The sequence below is a fragment of the Diadema setosum genome, chromosome 2 (assembly GCF_964275005.1).
Source record: "Diadema setosum chromosome 2, eeDiaSeto1, whole genome shotgun sequence".
In the NCBI taxonomy this organism is placed as follows: domain Eukaryota; kingdom Metazoa; phylum Echinodermata; class Echinoidea; order Diadematoida; family Diadematidae; genus Diadema; species Diadema setosum.
The window spans coordinates 48586103-48609082 of record NC_092686.1 but is presented as its reverse complement, the minus strand read 5'-3'; the positions used below and the strand labels follow the sequence as shown (position 1 = coordinate 48609082).

At 40.1% G+C, this 22980-nt stretch overlaps 1 protein-coding gene across 1 annotated transcript in view; it reads left to right on the top strand.

Annotated features, from left to right (window-relative positions):
* Positions 1–22980, top strand: part of LOC140246094 (calcium-activated chloride channel regulator 4A-like) — a 29244-nt gene that overhangs the window by 4560 nt on the left and 1704 nt on the right. The window contains exons 2-11 of the mRNA XM_072325543.1: positions 12063–12223; positions 13122–13252; positions 15318–15640; positions 16128–16370; positions 17615–17854; positions 18640–18933; positions 19473–19718; positions 20427–20700; positions 21090–21248; positions 22221–22442. Coding sequence (XP_072181644.1) covers positions 12063–12223; positions 13122–13252; positions 15318–15640; positions 16128–16370; positions 17615–17854; positions 18640–18933; positions 19473–19718; positions 20427–20700; positions 21090–21248; positions 22221–22442 — 2293 coding nt within the window. The remainder of the gene's footprint in view (positions 1–12062; positions 12224–13121; positions 13253–15317; positions 15641–16127; positions 16371–17614; positions 17855–18639; positions 18934–19472; positions 19719–20426; positions 20701–21089; positions 21249–22220; positions 22443–22980) is intronic.

The following is a 22980-nucleotide window of genomic DNA, read 5'->3' as shown; positions in this document are numbered from 1 at the left end:
CTGCATGATTGCTTCTGATATAAATTACACATCCACCACAAAAATAACACAGCAAGTTTTTCACACTGTGACATTATCTTTTTTTCCAAAAAAATTGTCATAATTAGAACATAAAAATTTAAACCAAATGGGGCACCAAGAGTGTTCAACCTATTTCACTGGGAAAAAAGAAACTGGATGAAGTAGACTTAAATAACAAAAAAAAAAAACTATAACTAGTAGTAGACCAGTTGGGAGTAGATTAGTTGGCAGTAGACGAGTTGGCAGTAGACGAGTTGGCAGTAGACGAGTTGGGTGTAGACCAGTTGGGTGTAGACTAGTTGGGAGTAGACGAGTTGGGAGTAGACCACTTGGGTGTAGACGAGTTGGGAGTAGACCAATTGGGAGTAGACGAGTTGGGAGTAGACCAATTGGATGTAGACCAGTTGGGATTAGACCAATTGGGAGTAGACCAGTTGGCAGCAGACCAGTTGGGAGTAGACTGACTGGTTATTAGACTAATTGACTATTAGACAATGAGTTGTAGACCAATTGGCTATTAGACAAAATGAGTTGTAGACTATTTTATTCATAGACCTTATGATTAATAGACGAAATGGTCAATAGACATAATGGGTGTTAGACGAAATGTGACTTAGACACATTGGACATTAGATAAAATGGCTAGTAGACGAAATGACAATTAGACTAATTGGCATATAGACAAAATGGTTGGTAGACGAGTTGGTAGTAGACGAAGTGAGTTTAGACGAGATGGCATTAGACTAGGTGGACAGTGGACAGGGTGGTTGTAGACGAGGTGCCAATTTACCACCCTCAGTATACCTTGTGTCAGGTTTGGGCTTCCTCACAGATGACGACATAATGTCAGTCAATTCTATCGGGACCCAAGTAACCTTGGTAACAGAGGATTGAATGCTTGTTATGATAACAACCTCATCACGAAGTACAACATACTCAGAGGAAACTATGGATTAAGAGTGACTACAGTATACTTTTTTTTCCATTTGCATTATTTTTTATAAGTGTCGATATGACATTGTATACTTTATGTTGATGACACAAAATTATGTATTCTCTTGCTATAAGTGATTCATTCTCCAATACTATAATTTGTCTGGATATAGGGTGTTTTTTTTTTAATTCAAGTCCCCTTCTAACATCTTAGAACTCAGTGGAATTATGTTACTCTGCTATGGTCAACCTAATCTTCCATACCTGATAGTTACCTGTTTTGCTCACATTGACTTGCAGTTTGACTTTGAGTAAGATTTACAGCTGTATTCTCGGTTGTCTTTCGGATGGATTCTAATGCTTTGCCGTCATCTACAAAATTTGAAGGGAAAGTGCAAGAGGGGTGTTGGTCACCGCTTAAAATGAAGTTTAAAAGCAACATACTTTATTCATGAGGGAAAGCATTCATCAAACTGCCCACTGATAAAGATGATGAAAAATAGACAAAGGTCATACGCCAGTGACAGAAATAAAAATGAGACCCACTAATTGGGGATGGGATGGTCGTTTTGCACAGAGGCAGATTCGTTGAATCAAAATCCTGTGCGTTATCTTGTGTGGAAAACCTTCCTTATGAAAGAGAACAATAAACTTCATCTAAATGCATGCAATTTAGTACTCGTGAGAAAGAGATACCTGAAATCAGAAAATAAGATGGCAAAATGACCATGTGACATTATATGTTGTTTTGTGCCGTCTTGATATTGATAGATAATGTTTTCATATCATCATAATGAATGTTTCTATGATTCGAAATAAAATACAAGTCAGGTATAACATAACGGGCTTTAATGATGTGTCACGGAGAAGAGGTAACCCCTCTATTTGGTGACGGTCCAAAACAATCGGAATTGAACTAGACATGTTGATTGGTCGGGCAGTTCACAAGTACTCGTCAGCTGTCCCTGAGCTAAGCTCTTTTGATCTCACGGGCATACATCAGATCGAGGCTGAGTGGGAAAATTATTTAACCACTGAGTCACCCGTTATAAGAAATGTCTCTAGCAGCTACACTATTATATCATATACCCAGCGAAGCCATATTTTATTTACTTTTTAGCATTTATTTATGTTTTATATATTTTTAGCATTTTAGCGAGACGCCGTCTGTGACGTTATTCTTATTCGTTCTGCATGGTTTTCTTCACAATTTTTATTGTAGGGGAAAATTTGTACTATATTTGATTTTTCGCGAAGAGAGAGATTTATTTTAGATAGGCCTATGCCAGACCATGATACTAGTGATGTATCTTTCATGACGCCATAAAAAGTAAAGACAAACTGCAATTAAGGTATAATATGCTGTTTGTTGTACAAAGTAGATGTTAGAAACATAAGTGATAGCTCATGTGTGTTCAGGAGACTGTAGGCAGGGAGCCCCGCCCCGTTACCCCGTTAGGAACCCCTGGCGAGAACCGTCGGTTTGCACAATTTTCTCTTCCGGCGTGGCTATTTCTGACTTGGAGAGCCGTCAAGTAAAGTCATGCACTCACAGAGCCTCGAAGGAGGTTAGTCGTCCATTTTATCCATTGTTTAATCCAGCACAGAGAAATCAATAAAAGGCCATCTTTCGACCCAAAGAGACAGAGTATGCGTCATAACTCGCTATTTTTTTTTCACTTAATAGAGACGCGAAGTTAGAACAAACAGGATACGAAGGTCTGTAAAGAGAAAGCAAAGAAAAAATTAGGAGTCTTTAAACAAGTCTGCTAACAGAAGCTGATCGAATAATTCTGCCACATTACATGATAAGAATTGATAAAGATGATATTCATGCAATATGCCATTATCTAATGTGAGAGAAGAATTCGAAAGTGAGATGTACAGGACAGATTTCATCAAGGTAAACAATGTAACAAGTGTCTAACAGAGGACGTGGCAGAATTCCTTGAAACGGTGTTTGCACAGTGTAGGCATGCATGTCGTCATGATTGCTTTAAATTTCAGTCATAGATTAATGTCTGTTTTACATTAATTTGTTTATGATTATTAAGATCTAAAATAGGATATCTCCCAGGTCCTCGGCACTTTTTGAATGCATGTGAAACGTTTGTAAGGGCTTGGAAACATTGTTCACAATGTTTACACAAAGTCATCACAAATAGTAGTTTGTTTAATAGAATATCATATCATTTCCACCAGTCGACATATTCATGTATGCAGAGAAAGCTATCGCTGTCAAAACCAAGAACAGAATATTGTAAGCGCATGTTCGCGTATTGTAGGGTATCCATGTTTAATTCTCTTTCCTTAGATATTTATTATCCTCATCACCGAACGTAATAGATGATCTTGTTTTGCATTGAATTTCATGATTTTATTATGTGATATGTTGTGATGTTCCTATAATGTTGATGGTCGTATTGGCAGGCGGTGTGGGTGGGGAGGGAATGCTGGCAGTCGGGATAGGAGGGATGACTTTTCAACGGGCTTTTTGTAATGTTGTTTTAGTTGATGTGCTGATGCATCAATATTGCACTTTGTATCTACGATATTATTTTATGTATATATACATGCATATGAGTGTGTGTATGTATTTATTAGTTTCGTTGATTTCATTGTATGGAGTTTCAAATGTAATTATTCATGTGAAGTTGGACCCCTCGGAAGACCAGCACGACCACGAAAGCCGAGCAAAAGAGGGCAATCCATCCGTTTATCTTCAATTTCCTATGAATTCCAGTTGTATTGGATCATTGTCACTTTGTGATTTTATAAATTGTATGAATAAATAAACAAGCATGCAGAGATTCATTCCGCTGTCACGGGTGCGAACATCCACACGGGGAAAGAGCGTGGTGACATCACAATAGCATTGATCACCTGACTTTGTAAGCGTTAGAGAAAACGATCTCGGGAGAAAGTCACAGATTGGATGTTGTTTCCAGAATGATACGACATGATTGAATGTTCTGTATTATAAATTCATAAATGATTTAATCTCACTCATTCATATGCGTTTAGAAACACGATGCTCAATCTAATCATTTTCTTTTTATGGGGGGGAATCGGAGGGGGTTATTATGCTACATTATTGCAGTATCATCGATCGTTATTGAAGAACTTGATGGATAGGTCCTATGTATTTTAAAAAAATGTGAACGTGTTTGTCTTGATAACTTGAAATCACGATTCGCATGATCTTCATGATTAACACGACATTTGATGCCAAACATTTACGATACCCTCGTGACATTGGGACTTTAAAGACCACATCTGCACCTGATCACCGGGTACAGCCTACCATTAACACAATCAGCCACACCCTGGTCGAATTACTGTCGTGAGACATTTAACATGAAATTCCAAGATAAGGGCCCGTGTAAGAAAATTGATTGAAATGGAGTTTAAATGTCACGGTTTTTTGATGGTTTCCAAGAGATTCACGTCACAGCATGTTGACGGTTTTCCAAGAGATGTATACGTATATATACACTGTACGTATACACTTAAAATCTATAACTCTGTCATCCAAAACTGGTAACTTGCCTTTTGCGATGTGACGATATTTTGAAAAGGTGGTCTTCAGAGGTTTGTATAATACATCGTAATGTGTTCATCCTACTAACAGGCAGGATATCCATACGTCATTCTCCCCTGATGGAAAGAACACAGTGTCCCACAGTGTTTCACAGTGTCCCGCAGTGTCTCACTGTGTGTTCACAATGTGTTCACAAAGTCAGCTTGCGTGATCTAAAACGCTCGAATCTGACAATGAGAAGATGGTTTCACACTGTGCTATGGTTTTTCCCAGACTGTTAACATAGTAACGTTTTGTTTCACGCTTTGAGTTCACAGTGTTGTCATTATGTTAAAAGCTCAAATCTTACAATATGAAGAGATTTCACACTGTGTTCTCACTGTGTTTGACATTGTGCTTCACACTGTGGGACACTATACCTCTTTCCACAGGGTCGGGCTACTGTGACGTTCTAACTCCCGATACCTGCATGTTTTTATGACAAGCCATGACTCACAGATTTTATAGAAGCACTTGGACATCCTACAGCCCCAATTCCTGTCACAAGAAGATTTGAGGAGGAAAAGAGGAATTGATAGCTTCGTAACGAATATCTCGAATGCCTTGGTACATACAGATCCGTCAAGTTCAGTTGTTCCAAACCCAGTTGTTTATTTATAGACCTCACAAATGGAAATGGCGATAAATACAAGACAAATTATCATTTCATACCTCAAAATCATAAATACATTAACATATTATTATCAACAATACCAGAAACACAAATTTCTGTACAATCAATAACTACAGTTCACTAAATAACGTATGCTTTAAAGTGAGCTATGTTATGAACAATATTGTCTAGATTGCTGCTTTTTATTTTCTCATTATGTTCTTGCTCATCCTATTTTTTTCTGCTTTGTTTTATTTCAAATTTGTAATGATACTTTATATAAAGTGATTGTATCATAAATTATATTCCCTTCGATGTTGGAAATCTATTCATGAATCTATTCAGCCTTTTTTACCCATCGCAGAGACGACTTTTTAGAGCTAACACAGTCGAGTCAGTCTTGTCATTTTCACTAATGATCTTAAATAAGCTATTGCGCATACACATGTATATCATTCAGTCAGAATGTGACATCCATTACAGTATACTCTGTTCAAGTGAGTTTGTCAGTATGGGGAATAAGAGACAAAGGTAGGAGACAAAGAGCTTGAACCTATCGTAGAGGCTCTCTACCTCCACACTTAGCCCTTTACCACAAGGTTGTCATCAACGATGCTTGTGGGAATACGGCAGCATCCGGCTTCATATGTCACTGGGTTCACTTCTAACTCGAGGATAAGTCAACTCACCCTTAGCGGAGAGCCAAAATCGCGCAAGGAAATCAGAGAAAAAAAAAAGAGTGATGGGGCAGAACGATGGATGGATGGATTAGATGCTTAGGCAATGGAGAAACTATTCAAAAAAAATCAAAAAAGCACTGCAGATATTTCTAATGCTTGTAAAATCATGGTTATTATTGCTTTATATTGCTTCATCGGATGACTAGTTATATCACTGCCTCATTAATACAACCGCTTTATGAGAATTTCTGCCAAAGTTATTTATCAAAGCCAAGATGACCAAGTAGCATAATCTAATCACATTAGGTGAAATCCCGTGTACAACAGTCCTCGGAGCGTTTCATCACATTCCGCTTGTATTAACTTTAATATGTGCTGTCACTGTTACACAGCATGGTGTGAACATTAATCATGTCGAACTCATTCATCTTAAATAGTATACAATATAACGAAGATAATACTATCTAGTATGATATGAAAGATTATATAATACTCTAACGCATTCTTTAACTGATGATAGTATGATTAAATTTTCTTTTGTTTTGCTATGCAAATTAAATATGGCATCTTGTTGGAGGTATGCAAATTTACACTGTAAGAAAGCAAAATAAGATTTACAGAAGATGAAGTGAATCAATTCCGACTACATGATATGGAGACTTTGTTGTTGTTTTGACAAGAGTTCCGGTTCTCTGTCCTTTCTCACTCACCATCTCCCGTCCTTTACGCTTTGACTGTGGCCACGTCTCAAAGGATTTCCGTTTTGACTGAAAGTTATTAAGATAACTGTAGCCATACTTTCCAGTGAGATCCGTCCAGGGAAGGTAGGGTAAGAGTCGCACAGTATGAGTAACCGAGAGGAAGGGGTAAGGGTGGTGGTGGGTGCTGATAAACAGAAAGTTTGTTAAACTGTGAGGGTGAGTCATGTGTCATTCCTTGATGTGCCCCCTCTCTCTCTCCCAAACTGGAAACAGGTTACGAAACATGACTGAGAACTAGCCACCTCACCCTGAGCTCCAGTTCATATTAAGCCAAGGTTGCTATTGTTACTCACAGGCGCCACAGACAGTACCTTGATGTCTCTGATGAGGGCCTCACACAGATACCAATCTAGCAAAATGTCGATTTTTTTTTCTTTTTCGTGGCACATCTTCGCTATACAGCTACATTCTCTGGTACTTTTGACATGTACCAACTTGATATATTGTCTTATAATTGAAGGGGTCGGTGCAATATACTGCTAACCCACACAATAGTAATTCTGAGGTAATCGCTGTTGAATGCTTGGAAAGTCCATACATTGTACATTAATAAAACATGAATGCATGCATTTTTTACCATGTTATTGGTTGAATTCAAATATGATATTTTCACGGAGGTTAGAGTGAAGGGTAAGGATTATGAAAATGCATGTAACTCAATTTTGGCAAAAGTGTGGGTTAGCACTATATTGCACCGACCCCTTCAATTCTTGCCTATTGTTTGATTATGTGATGTGATTGTATTTTTCCGCTCTCTCTCTCTCTCTCTCTCCCTCTCTTCTCTGTATTAACACCCTGAACAAACCTTTTAATTTGACCTAATTTTTCCAAGTTTTCAACAGCTTGATGGAAATACTCCATTTTCGATCATGGCAGAAATATTCACTTTTAGATCCCTACCCCACCCCACCCCCTTCCCAATTTAAGACGCTCATAAGAACAAGAAAAGGAACCCGGGTTAGACTCATTGTGGTTCGCTCGAGTGATTGAGACAATTTCCCCTTTTCCCGCTGAAAACCTAATATGTCATTACATTTTCCCTTCTTTCTTTCTTTCCTTTTTTTTGGGGGGGGGGGGGGGGCTGCAATATGCTGTAATCTCCAATAAAGTTATACCGACATGCCAGGTGTCCAAAAGCAATGCATGAATTTGTGATTAACTCCTGTACTGGTCCAAACTTTATACTTTGAGACCTTGGTCATGTTGCACATAAATCAAACAAATCACACACCACTCTTGTTGATAAATATATTGCTTTATACCCTCACGTATCGTATCTGTATATGAATACGCTCTATGCTGAGAAAGTACTATGAACTTGAAGAGAACATGGCCGAGTGTTGATCAGCCTTGCAGCATGCTTGTAAAACATATTAGCAGAGTCACCTTCACCTCGAGATGCTTGTCACTCCACAGTCTAAAACCTGCCACTTGCTGTGCGGAGGTCACATTGTCAACTCTATCCAAAGCGACTTTTGCCTTGACGTCAGTGGAAGATTGCCCTCCTGACCCTTGCTCTATAACGACAGATGTATGTTTACACAAAGCTGAGGAAGTCCGTGTTTAGAAAAGTCACATTAGTCTAGGTTTCTTAGAAATACTAGAAATTTACAGGTAATACTAGAAATTCTCATGTAAGTAGATTGTTATGTATTTCACGCCAACAATTCCATTCATAACACTGCCTTATCCAATACTACTAGAGCAAAGATGAAGAGAAGTGTAAGATAGAGAGAAAACGTAATGTAGTTCAAGAGTGGTACATCTGGGGGTGCAGCACATTTTGAGTTATTGCAGTGATTTTGATGTCATGGAGTGACCCGAAAGCTTCATACACATCTATCTTCTTCTGTCACGCTCATCCATTACCCTTCAACTCATCGCGTGTGAGATGATTTGTGTTATCCTAGCAAAAAACCGACAGTGGTTATACCAGATAACCCCTTTCTCCGAAGTCAGCTATGAAAGAGATCCAGTCCTAGGTTGCCAAAATGGAGGACACATCAACATCCTCACTCTACTCTTATTCAAATCGATCGGGGAAAAAAAGGAAATACAAGCGTATTCTTAATATTCTTCTTCTTTTTCTTCATACAGCACTATGTGCCTGCATGGTTGATACCCTTTGCTGGCTATTGCTATATATTCACCTGGGGCGAACTACTGGCGAAGGTCGTAATCATTCGCCAGATTTCTTGTGAAGGCATTTGGAAGAAACACTTCTTTTAGTTAGCAACCTGCTCTTTACGATGAGTGTATAAATGAATTGGGGTCTTTTAGGTGCATGAGCCGTGATTTTCTCACACACGGGACTCCAGCTATTCTTATGAATTTTAGCACAAACAGAAACTGAGAAAAGCATCGACACTTACACAAAAGAAAAAAAAAATGTTAATGTTCCTTACTATGAACATAACCCCCTGGAGGAGTGGGAAAAGGGGACAGTTCTTGAAGAACTATTTTACGTTCGAAGACATGATCGACAAGGGAACATATATCATTATGTCTGTTAGACAGGTTCATGCACTTTGATGATGCTAATGTCGTGCCATATATAGATGCCATTGCCTGTAACTTCATGATAAGCCACCTGCATGGCCTAGATTGAGGCGCTTGTATGATTTACACTGTCATGTTTCGACTACGCTTTTTAAAAGATATATGTTGGGGCCTATACTCATAAGAGCCTAAAATTCTGATTAACTGTATCATGACTCGGGAAAGGCCTATTCATAAATCTCTCTACAAGAGTAATGTGGCAAACAGAAATTACCGAAGATGAATTTTTAGTTGAAATTTGACTTATTTGTTCTGACACTTTCATACTGTCATTTCCACAAAACCTTTGGGAGAAAGAGGGATCCTATACTGCAATAAACAATGTAGGAGAATTGAACTTGAAGACTATAACGATTTAGTGGTGGTGAAAACAAAAATGAATCCTAAGTACAATCTGAACTCGGGATACTGATATTGAACTGATTCCAGCAGCTAGCGTACATTTGATACAAACTAGACCCCAGCTGGGTTTTTGAAAACAACTCTATATTCCGTGTTCAGTTTGACTTGAATATGAAATTAAACACACAAGCAATAAACAGGGAAAGTCATACTGAAGAAGATCAGAAGTAGTGAACCTGTCACATTAATCACTTTAGATTAGATTTACTTATCATGTCAGCCAAGTCTCCGATGGGTTTACGCAACATCCATCACCAAACTAATTTCCTTAACATTAAGATGATTTCTAAAGAAGATATGACATAACTGTATATAGTATCGTATTATTCTATAATTGGAATAACCTACCACGTTCTTATTACAACAGAGATACAGATGCTAACTTATCGACTTATGATAACTTTACGTCTCATGTCAAACTATTGATTACTGAGACCACAAGATCGTCGCCAGATCTTATTTGCGTAATATCCCAACCAATCATATTCTGTTTCATCGAAGCACATGAAATTTGAAATTACGTGTTCCCCATTATTTTGATGTAATTTTGGTAAACCTGCATTGTATTCTTGTGGCTTTCTAATAGGCCTTCCCTTTAAGGAGAGCGCATGAAGCCCCAACTCAAAGAGAGATGATACAATAACACAAGGACAGCTCATCATAAGGTAGCTTTACTCGCGATTACTCTATATCAACACCATTATGTTCTTAATGTTCTTAGCAACCCACAGCACGTAGCACGTAGAGTCAAACCAAGGAGGTAATACACGTCGCCGTGTTATCGTAGTCATTCTCTCGCCTTTTCTAAACCTTTTCATAAAGTAAACTACCAAACTATTTATAATCATCGAGAATCTCAAACACTTGTCATGTTCTTTCCTGTAATTGTACAATGATCATTGAGTGCCTATCCCTCTCTATCTAGTATCTAGCGTTCTATTTATCCAACTATGTGTATGTATATATATATATATCCCAGTCTCGGAACATGTGTCGTCTGACACCTGTTTCCCGTTCGCGTTGTTAATCAGCTTCTCGTTATGTGAATTTGTGGCAGTCAATAGTTACCATCCCCTGTCATACTTTTCTAACTCTGTCATTAGCAATTAAAGTCCCCTCTTTGGTCCCTCATAATCATCTTATTGTCACTCCCAAACACATATTTAGTACTGCTGTTTGTTAATATATTTTCTAGAATACGGTTCTTGCCCTTTGAGATTTTCTTCTTTTTTTGGGGGGGGGGGGTGTTTTGTTTTGTTTTGTTTTTTGGTACAAAGATTTTAACTTCTTCATCCTAACTGGCTAGTCGAGGTAAGTAAAATCAGTTTTGCAGGTTAAACATGACTGTTCAGCTGAGCTCTTGAAAGGATACAGTAACTCATTTCAGGGGTCTGGAATTTTTTTTTTTCTCTCTCTCTCAAACCACTATTCGTCGCATCGTTTGAAGTTTGTCAGTCACATATAATTATATTTTGTCAGTGTGCTGCCTTGGGTGAATGATCTTTGGCCGCAGACAAATCCAGTCATTTTAGAGGAAGTGCGTTCAAATTGTGAAATTTTTTAAAATGAAATAATGTCGTATGTATAAGCTTTTAGATCTATTTCACTGCATGGTACAATATTTGCGTGTGATTATATTTTCTATCATCGCGTTAATGCGCTTCTATAAATGGAAAATGACCGTGTACAAGTCACGTCCCTGATTGAGGTTTTGGTTTGAAAGGAAGTGAGCATTTTGGTGAAATTAACATTCTTTTTCTCCCTATTCCAGCATTTCTCCAGCATACTGAAATAACGAGATCCCATCAACTTACTCTTTCTGAATCTGTCATCCCTGTTCCCTCAGATTATTGCAGATTTGTCAGTGTGAATGAGTGTGTATTGTCATAACCTGATCTTTTCTTGCAAAGCCTGACATTTTTTTTTTATAGTTTTATGCGCATCTTTGTTATTATAGACACGACTTACAGATGAAGATAATGTGCTCATAAACGCACGTGGAATTCAACGCTTGTACAATGTTCTAATCCGACATCAAACTCCATATTTTGGGTTTTAATTACAGTTTAGGTCAAACGAAGAATCATCGAAAGGAAAAGGGCTCAGAGGATAGATCAGATCTCTGTGAACATCTCATATTGAAACAATCACCTGGTCAGGAGCGAACATAAAGAATATTTTAAGAAAATTGAATAAGCAATCTTTTCTTCATTTCAAAAGAATTTTTTCAGAGTGTTTAGGCCGAATATGGTTTAATATGTTTCGTCCCCCTCTTTTCCTCCCCCCCCCCCTCTCTCTCTCTCTCTTCCTCTTGCTCTTTCCAAACTTTCTTTATTTTCTCCAGGAGTAAAAGAAAAAAAAAGGAATATCTGGGAGTCGCTGACCTCCCAGGGCCATTTTAGGTTACAATTTGTGCCTCTCCTAACTTCGAAGCTTACAACCTATATAGTCTCATAAATTTCTTAAATAGTAGGAGGCAATAACGTGCTTGTATGCCATTTTACCCCTCACAGAACATTTTGACTTCGGCCTCATCTTTCCTCTTCAACGCTACGAACCAGAGAGCTTTCTTCAGGGACGTGTCGATTCTCATTCCCCCATCATGGCCGCGGCTGCCCGGTTTAAAGTTCGCTCCTCATGGGGCTCGCTTTCCAGCAGCAAACATCGTCGTGAGGTAAAGTGACACCATTTCCCTCATTTCGTCTCCATGACGACCAACCTCCCCCATGAAGTGTTTCATACAGGTGCACTGAAAGTGTTATTCCAAAGGAGTCTCATGTTTACACGTGTTTACACCCTGGAAAGTCCAGACGATATTCAACATTTCATATTATAGGACATAAGACCTAAATCGACATCACCATGTAGGGGCCTATAGATCTCTGGCGCTTATTGTGGTCTTTGAGTAGAGAAACCATGAATCTTCTAAAACCCCAAAACGAATCACACTCAACAACGATGATGACAAAGGAGACTCACATCTTTCAGAAATGTATCAGTATAATTCCATTATAATGTCACTTGCTTAATAAGTTCATCTGTGTAGAATTCATGCAGCCTTCCTTTTGATCTGTTTCCTTGAGCCCCCATCATAGATTCTTATGGTGAGGCTGCCATGTCATCATCCTCGCTCATTGTGATTTGCTATACATTTTGAAAACATTATATACCTCATCCCAATCACTATAATCTTTAAAATTCTGTACCCAAGTACAACCAAGTTATAGTTGTTCAAATTCAAAAGTATGAAAATCATTCGGATAATCTCCTTTAACGCTTACATTCACGATATATGCTTTTTCCAGCATCGAAAATAAGTAGATTCGACGAACAAATCCCTAATGAAGCTTTCTAAACTGCATTTTCATGAAAACCGTAGCTTTTGAATTCTATTCCAACTTTCACTTGCAATCACTATTGCAGATGATGCTTCGTTTTATATGCACTTGCCATCATATCTTATTTCAATTATGTAACGAAAAATAGTATCAGGATGGTACTGGGTCTCTTGTTCTAAAGGTAATACGGAGCATGTCGCTCTCATGCTAGCACAATTCTTTATTATGACGTAGACCTACATCGGCTGACGTCCCATCACGACCCTTCGTCCGCCAGCCAGGACAATGTGGAAGCCCTGGAGAATACATGCACCTGACACCAGAATTTATCATGTCTGGAGAGACAGGAAGATGGGGCGATCCTGGTGAGTTTGGTTTGGTTTATTTCTGCATTTTCTTTCTCCAAATACAATAACAAATGAAAACAAAGTGATGCAGAGTAGGCACACAAAAAAAGGAAGAAGAAGAGTATAACATACAAATCAATATAAGAAATGTCAGTTTCATAACAACATCAGTCTGTAATGAATCAAAACAAGATATGAAGGCATACTGTACTACTGTATATGAACAAAGGAGAAATCAATACAGGGGACCGTCATCATAAGCAGAGCTTGACGTGGATGAGGCCCTATAAGTGAGGCTCCTTGGTTCAACATAGTTGCATACTCAGCTCTACACTACACTATATACTACACTCAATTACACTGCACGGCACTACACTACACTACACTACACTACACTACACTTCACTATAGGGCTCACACCCATAACTATTTCCCCATAGGGATGTGTGTTAAAAATCAAATTTCAAAAAAATTCTGTAAAATAGCTGGGAGAAATGAGGTGTTTCAGCTTCACTAACCTGGATAAGTGAGATATACCCTTTCATCCATCAAATTTTCAGGGTGGATTCTTCAGTCCAAATTCTGTCCAGGGGTCCGCAAAGCCAGACTACGAGTTCTTGTCACTCAAAAAATCACCCATTTTCCGTACACGTACCCAATGAAATATAGTCCCCTCAAAGTCCACCAGAAAAGCTTTCATCTTCCAACCAAAATGCAATTTGTAGAGGAATTCATACTCAATATCTACAGCTATTCAGTTTTTTGCCAAACTACATCATTGATTTTTAATTAATTGTTTTCTTCATTTATTTTGGTATCTTTGGTACGAATTTGTGAAGGGGTCTGGGACATTCCATTGTATTTACGGGTGTGAGCCCTATAGGGCTCACACCCATAAATATTTCCCCATAGGGATGTGTGTTAAAAATCAAATTTCAAAAAATTCTGTAAAATAGCAGGGAGAAATGAGGTGTTTCAGCTTCACTAACCTGGATAAGTGAGATATACCCTTTCATCCATCAAATTTTCAGGGTGGATTCTTCAGTCCAAATTCTGTCCAGGGGTCCGCAAAGCCAGACTACGAGTTCTTGTCACTCAAAAAATCACCCATTTTCCGTACACGTACCCAATGAAATATAGTCCCCTCAAAGTCCACCAGAAAAGCTTTCATCTTCCAACCAAAATGCAATTTGTAGAGGAATTCATACTCAATATCTACAGCTATTCAGTTTTTTGCCAAACTACATCATTGATTTTTAATTAATTGTTTTCTTCATTTATTTTGGTATCTTTGGTACGAATTTGTGAAGGGGTCTGGGACATTCCATTGTATTTACGGGTGTGAGCCCTATACGAAACTTCACCATTACACCACGTTGCAGTACTCAGATTTATGCTTCACTACACAACACTACGTCACATACTGCACGAATGTCTCGTTCTCATGGTCACCTCATGTCATGCTATAAACATTATACACAAACACATCCCAGTTTTTCTCTCGCCTTTATAGTGTGTCCGACCTACAATGACACGTCACGTAGTCATAACCCTTCTCTGTCAGTGATGTTTGGCTCTTGTTGTATAGGTCTGTTGTCATAGTAACGGAAGGTGTTCGCGTGCATAGCAATAGCCTGGCTGAATGGTACACCACGTACCATCATATCAAGTTGCTTTACTTTCGATGGGCAGGGTGGGGAGGAAGAAATGAGACCCTGTTCACCGCCATACTGAGCATCGAGAAACAAGCAACCCCGATAAGCGATGGAATTTTAATCGCTTTGATATAACATGACCTCATAGAAGATCAGTTTATCTATTTAAATAAACAATATGGAGAAGGCAGCAAAAAGTCATTCGTGTCAATTTCAACCTCGGCTTGTTTACACTACACTAATTTCTCGAGAGCTGCATGTATAGCTGAGAACACAAACCAAAACATCAATTATATTTAGTCTTGACCTGAAAAGTACTGCTGACCTTAACTATGTTCTTCCTCTCTCCAATCTTCGTCTTTTACCTGCCATCACCCCTACCCCCCCCCCCCTCCCCCCCCCCCCCCCGCACGCAAACATGCACGCAGCCAAGGTTCTTGTACACGAGTGGGGCCATCTGAACTGGGGTTTATTCGACGAATACCCCACGCGACCCGGAACTCCTCAATTCTACATCTCCAGCAGCGGCAAACTGGAGGGAACGAAGTGCTCTACGGCAATCTCAGGGGTCGCTTTACCGCCACTCGCTGTCGCCATGACCCGCGGAGACGCAGTTACTCAACAGAACCCGGAAGTGGTGTGTGACGTCGAAGCCGGGAAAGTCCCGCCGCCAACGTGTCGCTTCCGACCGAACAACATCGAGGGTCAAACCGCTTCCGGGTCAATCATGTACAGCACTAGCATTCCATCCGTAAGTTTGTGATTTACATTTGATAAACTACAACACTCAGCAAACAACAGTGACATATTTACGGCACCATGAACGCTCTTAATGAAAGGTGGCTGGAAGCACTTGAAGAGCTTATACTCTGATAAACGACCGTTTAAATTTGTATCGAATTTCCTTGGAGGATACGCTTTAGGGATTTTACCCATGAAATGTTTCTAATGATCGATAAATGCATCCTTCAGTGGAAAGCATCCCAAATCTTCGTACATAGATATCCGACATTGTAAAGTGTGCAAGTTGCCCCTATATGGCATTTCACTTCTATTCTTTATATGATAAATGATATGTTATTTTATGGTAAAACTATAAACCGGAACTGTTGCAATGCGCAGTTCTGTAGTCCTTTCTAGTGGCCATAAAAAGCAAAGAGCCAATGCGTGTTTATGCAAGAACTTTTTGTTTAGTATAAAAGACCCTTTCGCACACATGGCATCATCTTTTATTCCAGATCAGAAAGTTTTGCCAAAGCGACCCGAATGACCCAGCCTCATTCCATTCCTCGGAAGCACCGACTGAGCAGAACAGGCTGTGCGCAGGTCAAAGTTCATGGGACGTCATGCTGAAGTCGCCCGATTTTCTCAACAACAGAAATCCGCCCCCACCGGCAGTTGTTGACACAACTCCGTCATTCACACTGATGCTTTACAAAAACAGGACCGTGCTCGTCATCGATAGATCCAGCTCAATGCCTGTGAGTAACCATGGCAATAACAAAGTTCCACCTGTCAAATCACTGCCCATCCTGTTTCCCTGGATGTGTTTAAGACATTAGACCTCTAGCACAACAGGGCAGGGTGGTATGATACTGTCCTTTTGTATTCTGTATACTGATATGATACAAATTATTATTGATCACGTCAATTTGTTCTTCTTTTTAAAGATATGGCAACATATCATAATTTCTGTTAAAGCTTTCCCCGGTCTTCAATAGTTTCAGTGTAGGTGGTTCGTTAATGTGGCACAGAGGTGCTGTGCATAATGTTTGCCCAAAATACTTCCAGTTTCTGAGTTACATTCACCATTCCAAACGTGTTTGTGGCGTTTTCCGGCGGTGATGAAACGCAACCGTGCTTTTAAATCGTGGTTAGATACTCTGATTTGAAACGACCATTAACAGGGTGATTGAGAAATTCATTTGAGCTTCAAACGCCTTTTTAAGAAGAAGATAAAGTGCAAAGCCGTTTTGAAACATATCGCTGTACTTTGATCGAACGGCGCAAAGCAGCAGCGTAATGACAACTCCCAAGTAGCGATTAGTGGCACCCAGAGGAACCCTTTAAAATTGCGTTTAGGAAAGCGGTCCTGTTTCTCGAGCTTTTTTTTTTTCATAAATGCCGCCTTAGATAAAGAATCGGCTTCAGTGTTGCTCTCATTTCTTATATGATTAGATCCCACACTTTCTTAACTTTTGCAAGGAACAGGTAACATCAAAATAATGAAATACGTAAATAAAAGAACAATACTATTATACTCTCTAAATACCGTGATGAAAAGTGTGTCAAAATATATGAGCAGTCATATTGTTTGAAGTAACGAGAGTGCGATGATAAATCATGGCACATTCGTCGACTTTTCACTATCAGCTGAGTGTCCATATTTTGATCATGACAGGAAAGCTGTTTTTTTTTTCTACAGTGAGTGAATAATTACCCGAGTCCAAGAGAGTTTTTAATCTCCCTGTATTGAGAGGAAATTATTTGTTTTCTGGAAGCGATAACAAATCCGGAATAGAAAAAAAAGAACACGTATGAAAGTATTACAAATTAAACTGTGTGCATCTTTTTGTCTACGATGACGCCTATTCGAGTGACGTCATCAGGATGTCCAAACGGTTCGTCGATTAATGGGTGTCTCTGAATTAGTTCCAGACTCTATTCTCATTGCAAGAAGGTTTCTCTACTCACCATCGTTTCAATTGTATGCATTCTTTGCTAGGATGACGAATATTGGAATGACGTCATCAGAATGTCCAAACGGTTCGTTGATGACGCACCAGCAGACAGTCTAATAGGAATCGTCACCTACTCTCGTTCGAAACCAGTGACGAGGGCGCGCCTTACGGAGATGAGTCCACAAGGAAAGCAATCCCTTCTCACTGTCCTGGATAATCTGGCGTCGCCAAGTAGCACCAGCGCGGTAAACCCAGGGGCAGCTCTCCGCCATTCTTATTACAAGGTGAGTTTTCTTCTTTTCTTTTCTTTTCTTTTGTCTTGTATTTGAGAGGGGGGAAATAAGGAGATGAGAAGGGGTGGGATTGGGGCAGATCACGAGGGGGAGAGGGAGTTGCCATCTACAACATTTATTTAAGTCGTGACATGTTTAATACTATTGTAGAACAGTAACATTATGATTCTCAGGCTCCGGAACTGGAAGATGGCTGCAGTCCCCACCCCCCCCCCCCCCCAAGCTCCCCAGCTCCCCTCCCCCAGTACTCGTTTTTTCTTTATATAAAAAAAGGAACAAAAGAAAGAAAGAAAATCGAGCACTTGACTTCCCTTCTTCAAAAGTAGAGGGAATACTCTCATCATGTGTCAGTAGTGCGTCAAGGAGTGTGTTCATTAGAAAATGATAAATTTCTGTCATTCTCATAATAGTCCTTTTTTAATAGATTGTTCCAAAACCTTATCCAGCAAGGACGGCAATTTAACATTCAAACAGATCGTCCAATTTTCTCAAACTTCACAGATGTTTCTTCTATCATTTGCGCTTTCACTGAATCCACATATTTTGGGTATAAGTTTCTCTTTTCTCGTGTGAATAATACCCTACTGAGAACAGCACCTTCCTCATTAGGCCTAAGGTAGAATACTGGAATAAGTCGACCTTCACATTTTTGCAATCATGAGAGGAAATGAAGAACTAAATACGTTCAAAAAGTAAGCCAGAGAAACTTTAGTTAAACAAATGGCTGTCGATTATACTGGACCTGATGTATCTTCACTTTCATATATTTCATATAGGTCATTCTGAATGGAACTAACACGGAAATGAATGGTGTTGGATCGGACATAATTTTAGTGAGCGGATGGCAAGGCGTACCTCCAACAAGCCGTATTACAGAGCTGCGTGATAAGGGCGTGGCTGTACGCGCTGTCAACTTTGGTCCTCCGGGGAACCCCCGTAGCATCAATATATCGGGCGTCCTGGAGCCAGGGACGTGGTATGCCTACGAGCCTTCTTCAAACCCCGAGAACCCAGAACTTGCTGGAGAACCCGTCTTCGCTGATTTGGAAAATAATCCTCGTTTCGTGCAGGTATGGACTGGATCTGGTTTTTCTCTTCGTCATAGTACCTGTCAACTTAGGAATAAGATGAAGTCACCAGCAAATGATTTATCTGCCAACAATTGTCGAGTTGCATAGGCTGAACTTATCAGTTAAGCTTTTATAGGATATAGATTCTACATTTTCTAGGGGAGTGAGTGAGTGAGTGTGTGTGTGTGTGTGTGTGTGTGTGTGTGTGCATGTGCATGAGAAAGGTACATGTGGGGGTACTGTGGCATAGTGGATAAGACTCCCAATCGGAGGACCCGAGTTCGAATCCCGCCCAGTGCTTACGTCCTTTTTTTTTTATTTTTTAGCCACCATGTCCCTCTCGACCCATGTGTATAAATGGGTACCTGGCAATGCTAGGGTAATAATAATAGCATTGCCCTCTGGTAGAGCAGTTGCAGCACTTAAGGGGCTACCCTTGGTAAATAAGACCTGAGTATGAGTATAAATCGTTCAGTCTTTAAAAAAAAAAATGTGAACATAGCAGCGGCTTACCTCCATTGCCCTTTGTCACATTGCAGGTTTTCCGTGAGTCAATCGAAATCCCCAATCCACTCCCGATCACCAATGTTTCTGCACCTCTTATAATCGACGGATCGATCGGACGATCCACTACGTTCCGCTTTTCTTGGGACCAAGATCCACGACCAGTATTCTCACTTCGTAGCCCACTAAGACGATGGCATCCCGTGACGCCCGGCTCTCCAGGGGTTACCCTGGATGAGTCCAATCAGCAAATGGACTTTAGAATTAACAATCTGATGAAGGTGAAGTATTTTGGACATTTTCCCTTTTTTCGTTGTATCAATTCAAAGAAAAACGGAAATTGGGGAGATATAGTCAAAGTGATATTCGTGTGATGAAACAAAATCAACATTGCTGTGACTATCCAAACGTCGAACAACAAGAATTTAACATCATATATTACCTTGACTGACTACCAAATTGCCAAATGGAGAACATATTTTGTGAACTTTATTTTAAGTTTAGTCAAATCAAGGACGTACTAGCCAAGCCTAGTATACCTCCTCGGTGAAATCAACAATAATTTTGATGCAGTACAGCATTTTAGATGTATTCCCCATGCTTGGATTGGAACGATCTAACCCTCAATTTCCCCTTTACTTCTGTCATGAGTAGAGATATGAGCGTCAATGTGTGAAATCCTAAGGGGGGCTGTGTCATAGTGGATAATACTCCCGACTCCCGATCGGAGGACTTGAGTTCGAATCTCGCCAAGTGCTTACGTCCTTGGACAAGATGTTTTTACCCACTGTGTCCCTCTCGACCCAGGTGTACAAATGGGTACCTGTACCTGACAACGCTAGGGTAATGATAATGGCAGGGCCCTCTGGTAGAACAGTGGCAATGCTGAAGAGACTACCCTGGTTATATAAGGCCATGATCATAAAAATTGGAAACATTAATTACTTTATGTTTCATCAAATTCCATTTTTTTTTTTCAATCTAAACAGAAGGGAGTTTGGACCATAAGCATAGACAGTCACCAGCAACCTGATCAGACAGTAGACATCCAGGTTTTCTCTGCAGCCTCTTCTTCTCAACCACCCATCCGTGCTCGACCGCTCCTTCTACAGCGTGAGATCGATGTCAGATTCAACAATATGTTCATCATCTACGGCGAGGTGAAACAAGGGGAAATGCCCATAGTCGGAGCATCGGTCAAGGCCTTGGTCGAGCGCCCTGGGGGTAGCGACATCGAAATCACACTCAGAGATGGAGGTATAGGTAAGTTGAATTGTCCGCGTCTAGGTCGTCCGGCCTCTGTAAATGGACATAGATTACTTCATGGCTATACTAGATGATGGAGTTATGTTTTTTTGTCCACGTCAGGATATCATGTTGATCTGTTTGCATGGCATATCATTGTATTTTTTATTATATGTGTCAAGATGGATTTTTTTAAATCATTAATTTGAAAAAAAAAAAGTTTTGTAATTTCGTTGTCGTGACCATGCCAACAAAATTCAGTATCTTCCTTATTCATAGTACAAATCGTGCATGTGTTTCTCGACAATGAAAATTTCTGAATGCCGCTTGAAAGTAAGTTATAACGGATTGCTGCCCAGTATAAGAATGGTAACTTAAAGGCACCTGTCATACGACCTCTCCTACAGGGGCTGATACCAGGGCGAACGATGGGATCTACTCTGCGTATTTCACACAGTTTACTGAGGAGGGTAGTTATCAGATTGACATGAAGGTTCGAGGAGATAGTCGGACAACCAAGAGACGAGGAACCTCGGCAATGAGTGGAGTCATGCCCGCAGACTGGGGTGAGTTACTGAATGCACGTCACGAGACCGACACCCGCGAGTCATACAGCCCACGAGTCATACAGCTCACAGGTCATACAGCTCACGAGTAATACGGCCTATGAGTTATACAGCTCACGAGTCATACAGCCCACGAGTCAAAGAGCCCAAGAGTCATGCAGCCCACGAGTTATACAGCTCACGAGTTATACAGCCCATTAGTTCGACACTAAGCTGACAAGGCCCACGAGACCGGCACATTAAGCCCCATGTTGTATCTGTCGAACTCGTGGGCTGATTTTACCTAGTGTCGAACTCATGGGCTGTATAACTCGTGAACTGTATGACTCATGGACCTGTTTTCAATGTCGAACTCGTAGGCTGTATGACTCGTGGGTGTCGGTCTAGTGGGATATGACCACGAGTTACTTGGTCTTAGCAAGCTGTAAGTTCGAATGTGAGAAAATATTTTAACAAAGAGCTTTCGAGCACTTCAGTAATGATGTTTCTGATGTGATAGTTGACCAGAGAAACCATGTATCAAAATAAAAAGGACCAACAGAAAATTATTGATTTGTCATCTAACAGTCTCAAGGAAACGGTGGAAAACCATTTACTGCGATTGTGACGTTAATGCTCTTAACTTCGTCAACATGATCTGTTTGCACAGCATTTCACGCGTTCTTTTGATCACAGTTATTTGTATCACCTGTCACGTATTGCATAAATTGTTACTTGATCATGCGGTTGAAATTGATCAAAGTGAACATAAAATCAACACATTTCCTATACCAGTAGTATTGAGTGTCTGCGACAAGTTAACGAAATTGCCTAGTTAACAAATGTTAATAAAAGATTTGAACAGCTAGTGACGATCCACTCCTAAATGTTTACGACATGATGTAAATTCTATTCCATGTACACCACTATATATGTGTATAATGCATGCATATGCATTCTGTTAATAAATCGAATCAAATCAAATCTTAACAGACGTGACAGAGCAGCCGGCAGAGCTGGTCAGCGTAGGCCCGTTCATGAGGGCCCCACCCGAAGCTCACGTAGAGGTGACGGGCGACGTTTCGGCTCTCTTGGCTCGTGATCGATTCCCTCCTGCCCGGGTCAATGACCTCGAGGTGGTGGTGTTTAACTCGACATCATTGAGGGTTAAACTGCGATGGACAGCCATGGGAGACGATTACGACTCTGGGCGGGGTGAGTGGAGATGTTCTGATGGTGTCTTGATGGGGAGAATATACCACATACCACACAGGGGAAGCAGAGCAATAATTAGAAGAGAGTTTTTGGAAAGGGGGAGAGAGGCGTAAGGGGTAGTTCCTACGGTTTTGGTCAAGGGGCAACGCTCCCGCCCCCTCCTTCCATGGGAAGAACCTCGGAAAGTCATCGTATTCTTGTGGGTTTTTTTTTTTTTCTTTTCCTTAAACAAAATTGTGACAGCCTCTCCCCCTCACCCCTTCCGCCCCTACCTTGGTTCTGGGTATAGTAAAATTATTTTTTTAGATTGTTTTCTTGTGTCAAAACAAATTCAAATATAATGATGCCGAAAGCTAACAGCTAACAGTTGCCTCTAATTATAAACATTTTTGTCTTTGTCCGTCCTGAAGTGATCAAGATCAAAGTTGATAAACGGACAAGCTTAACTGTATGCAGTCTGACACTTGTTATTAATGAAAGAAGTGTCCACCCGTCAGTAGTTTAATAGAGTTTTACACTGAAGAAGCAGTATGAACAG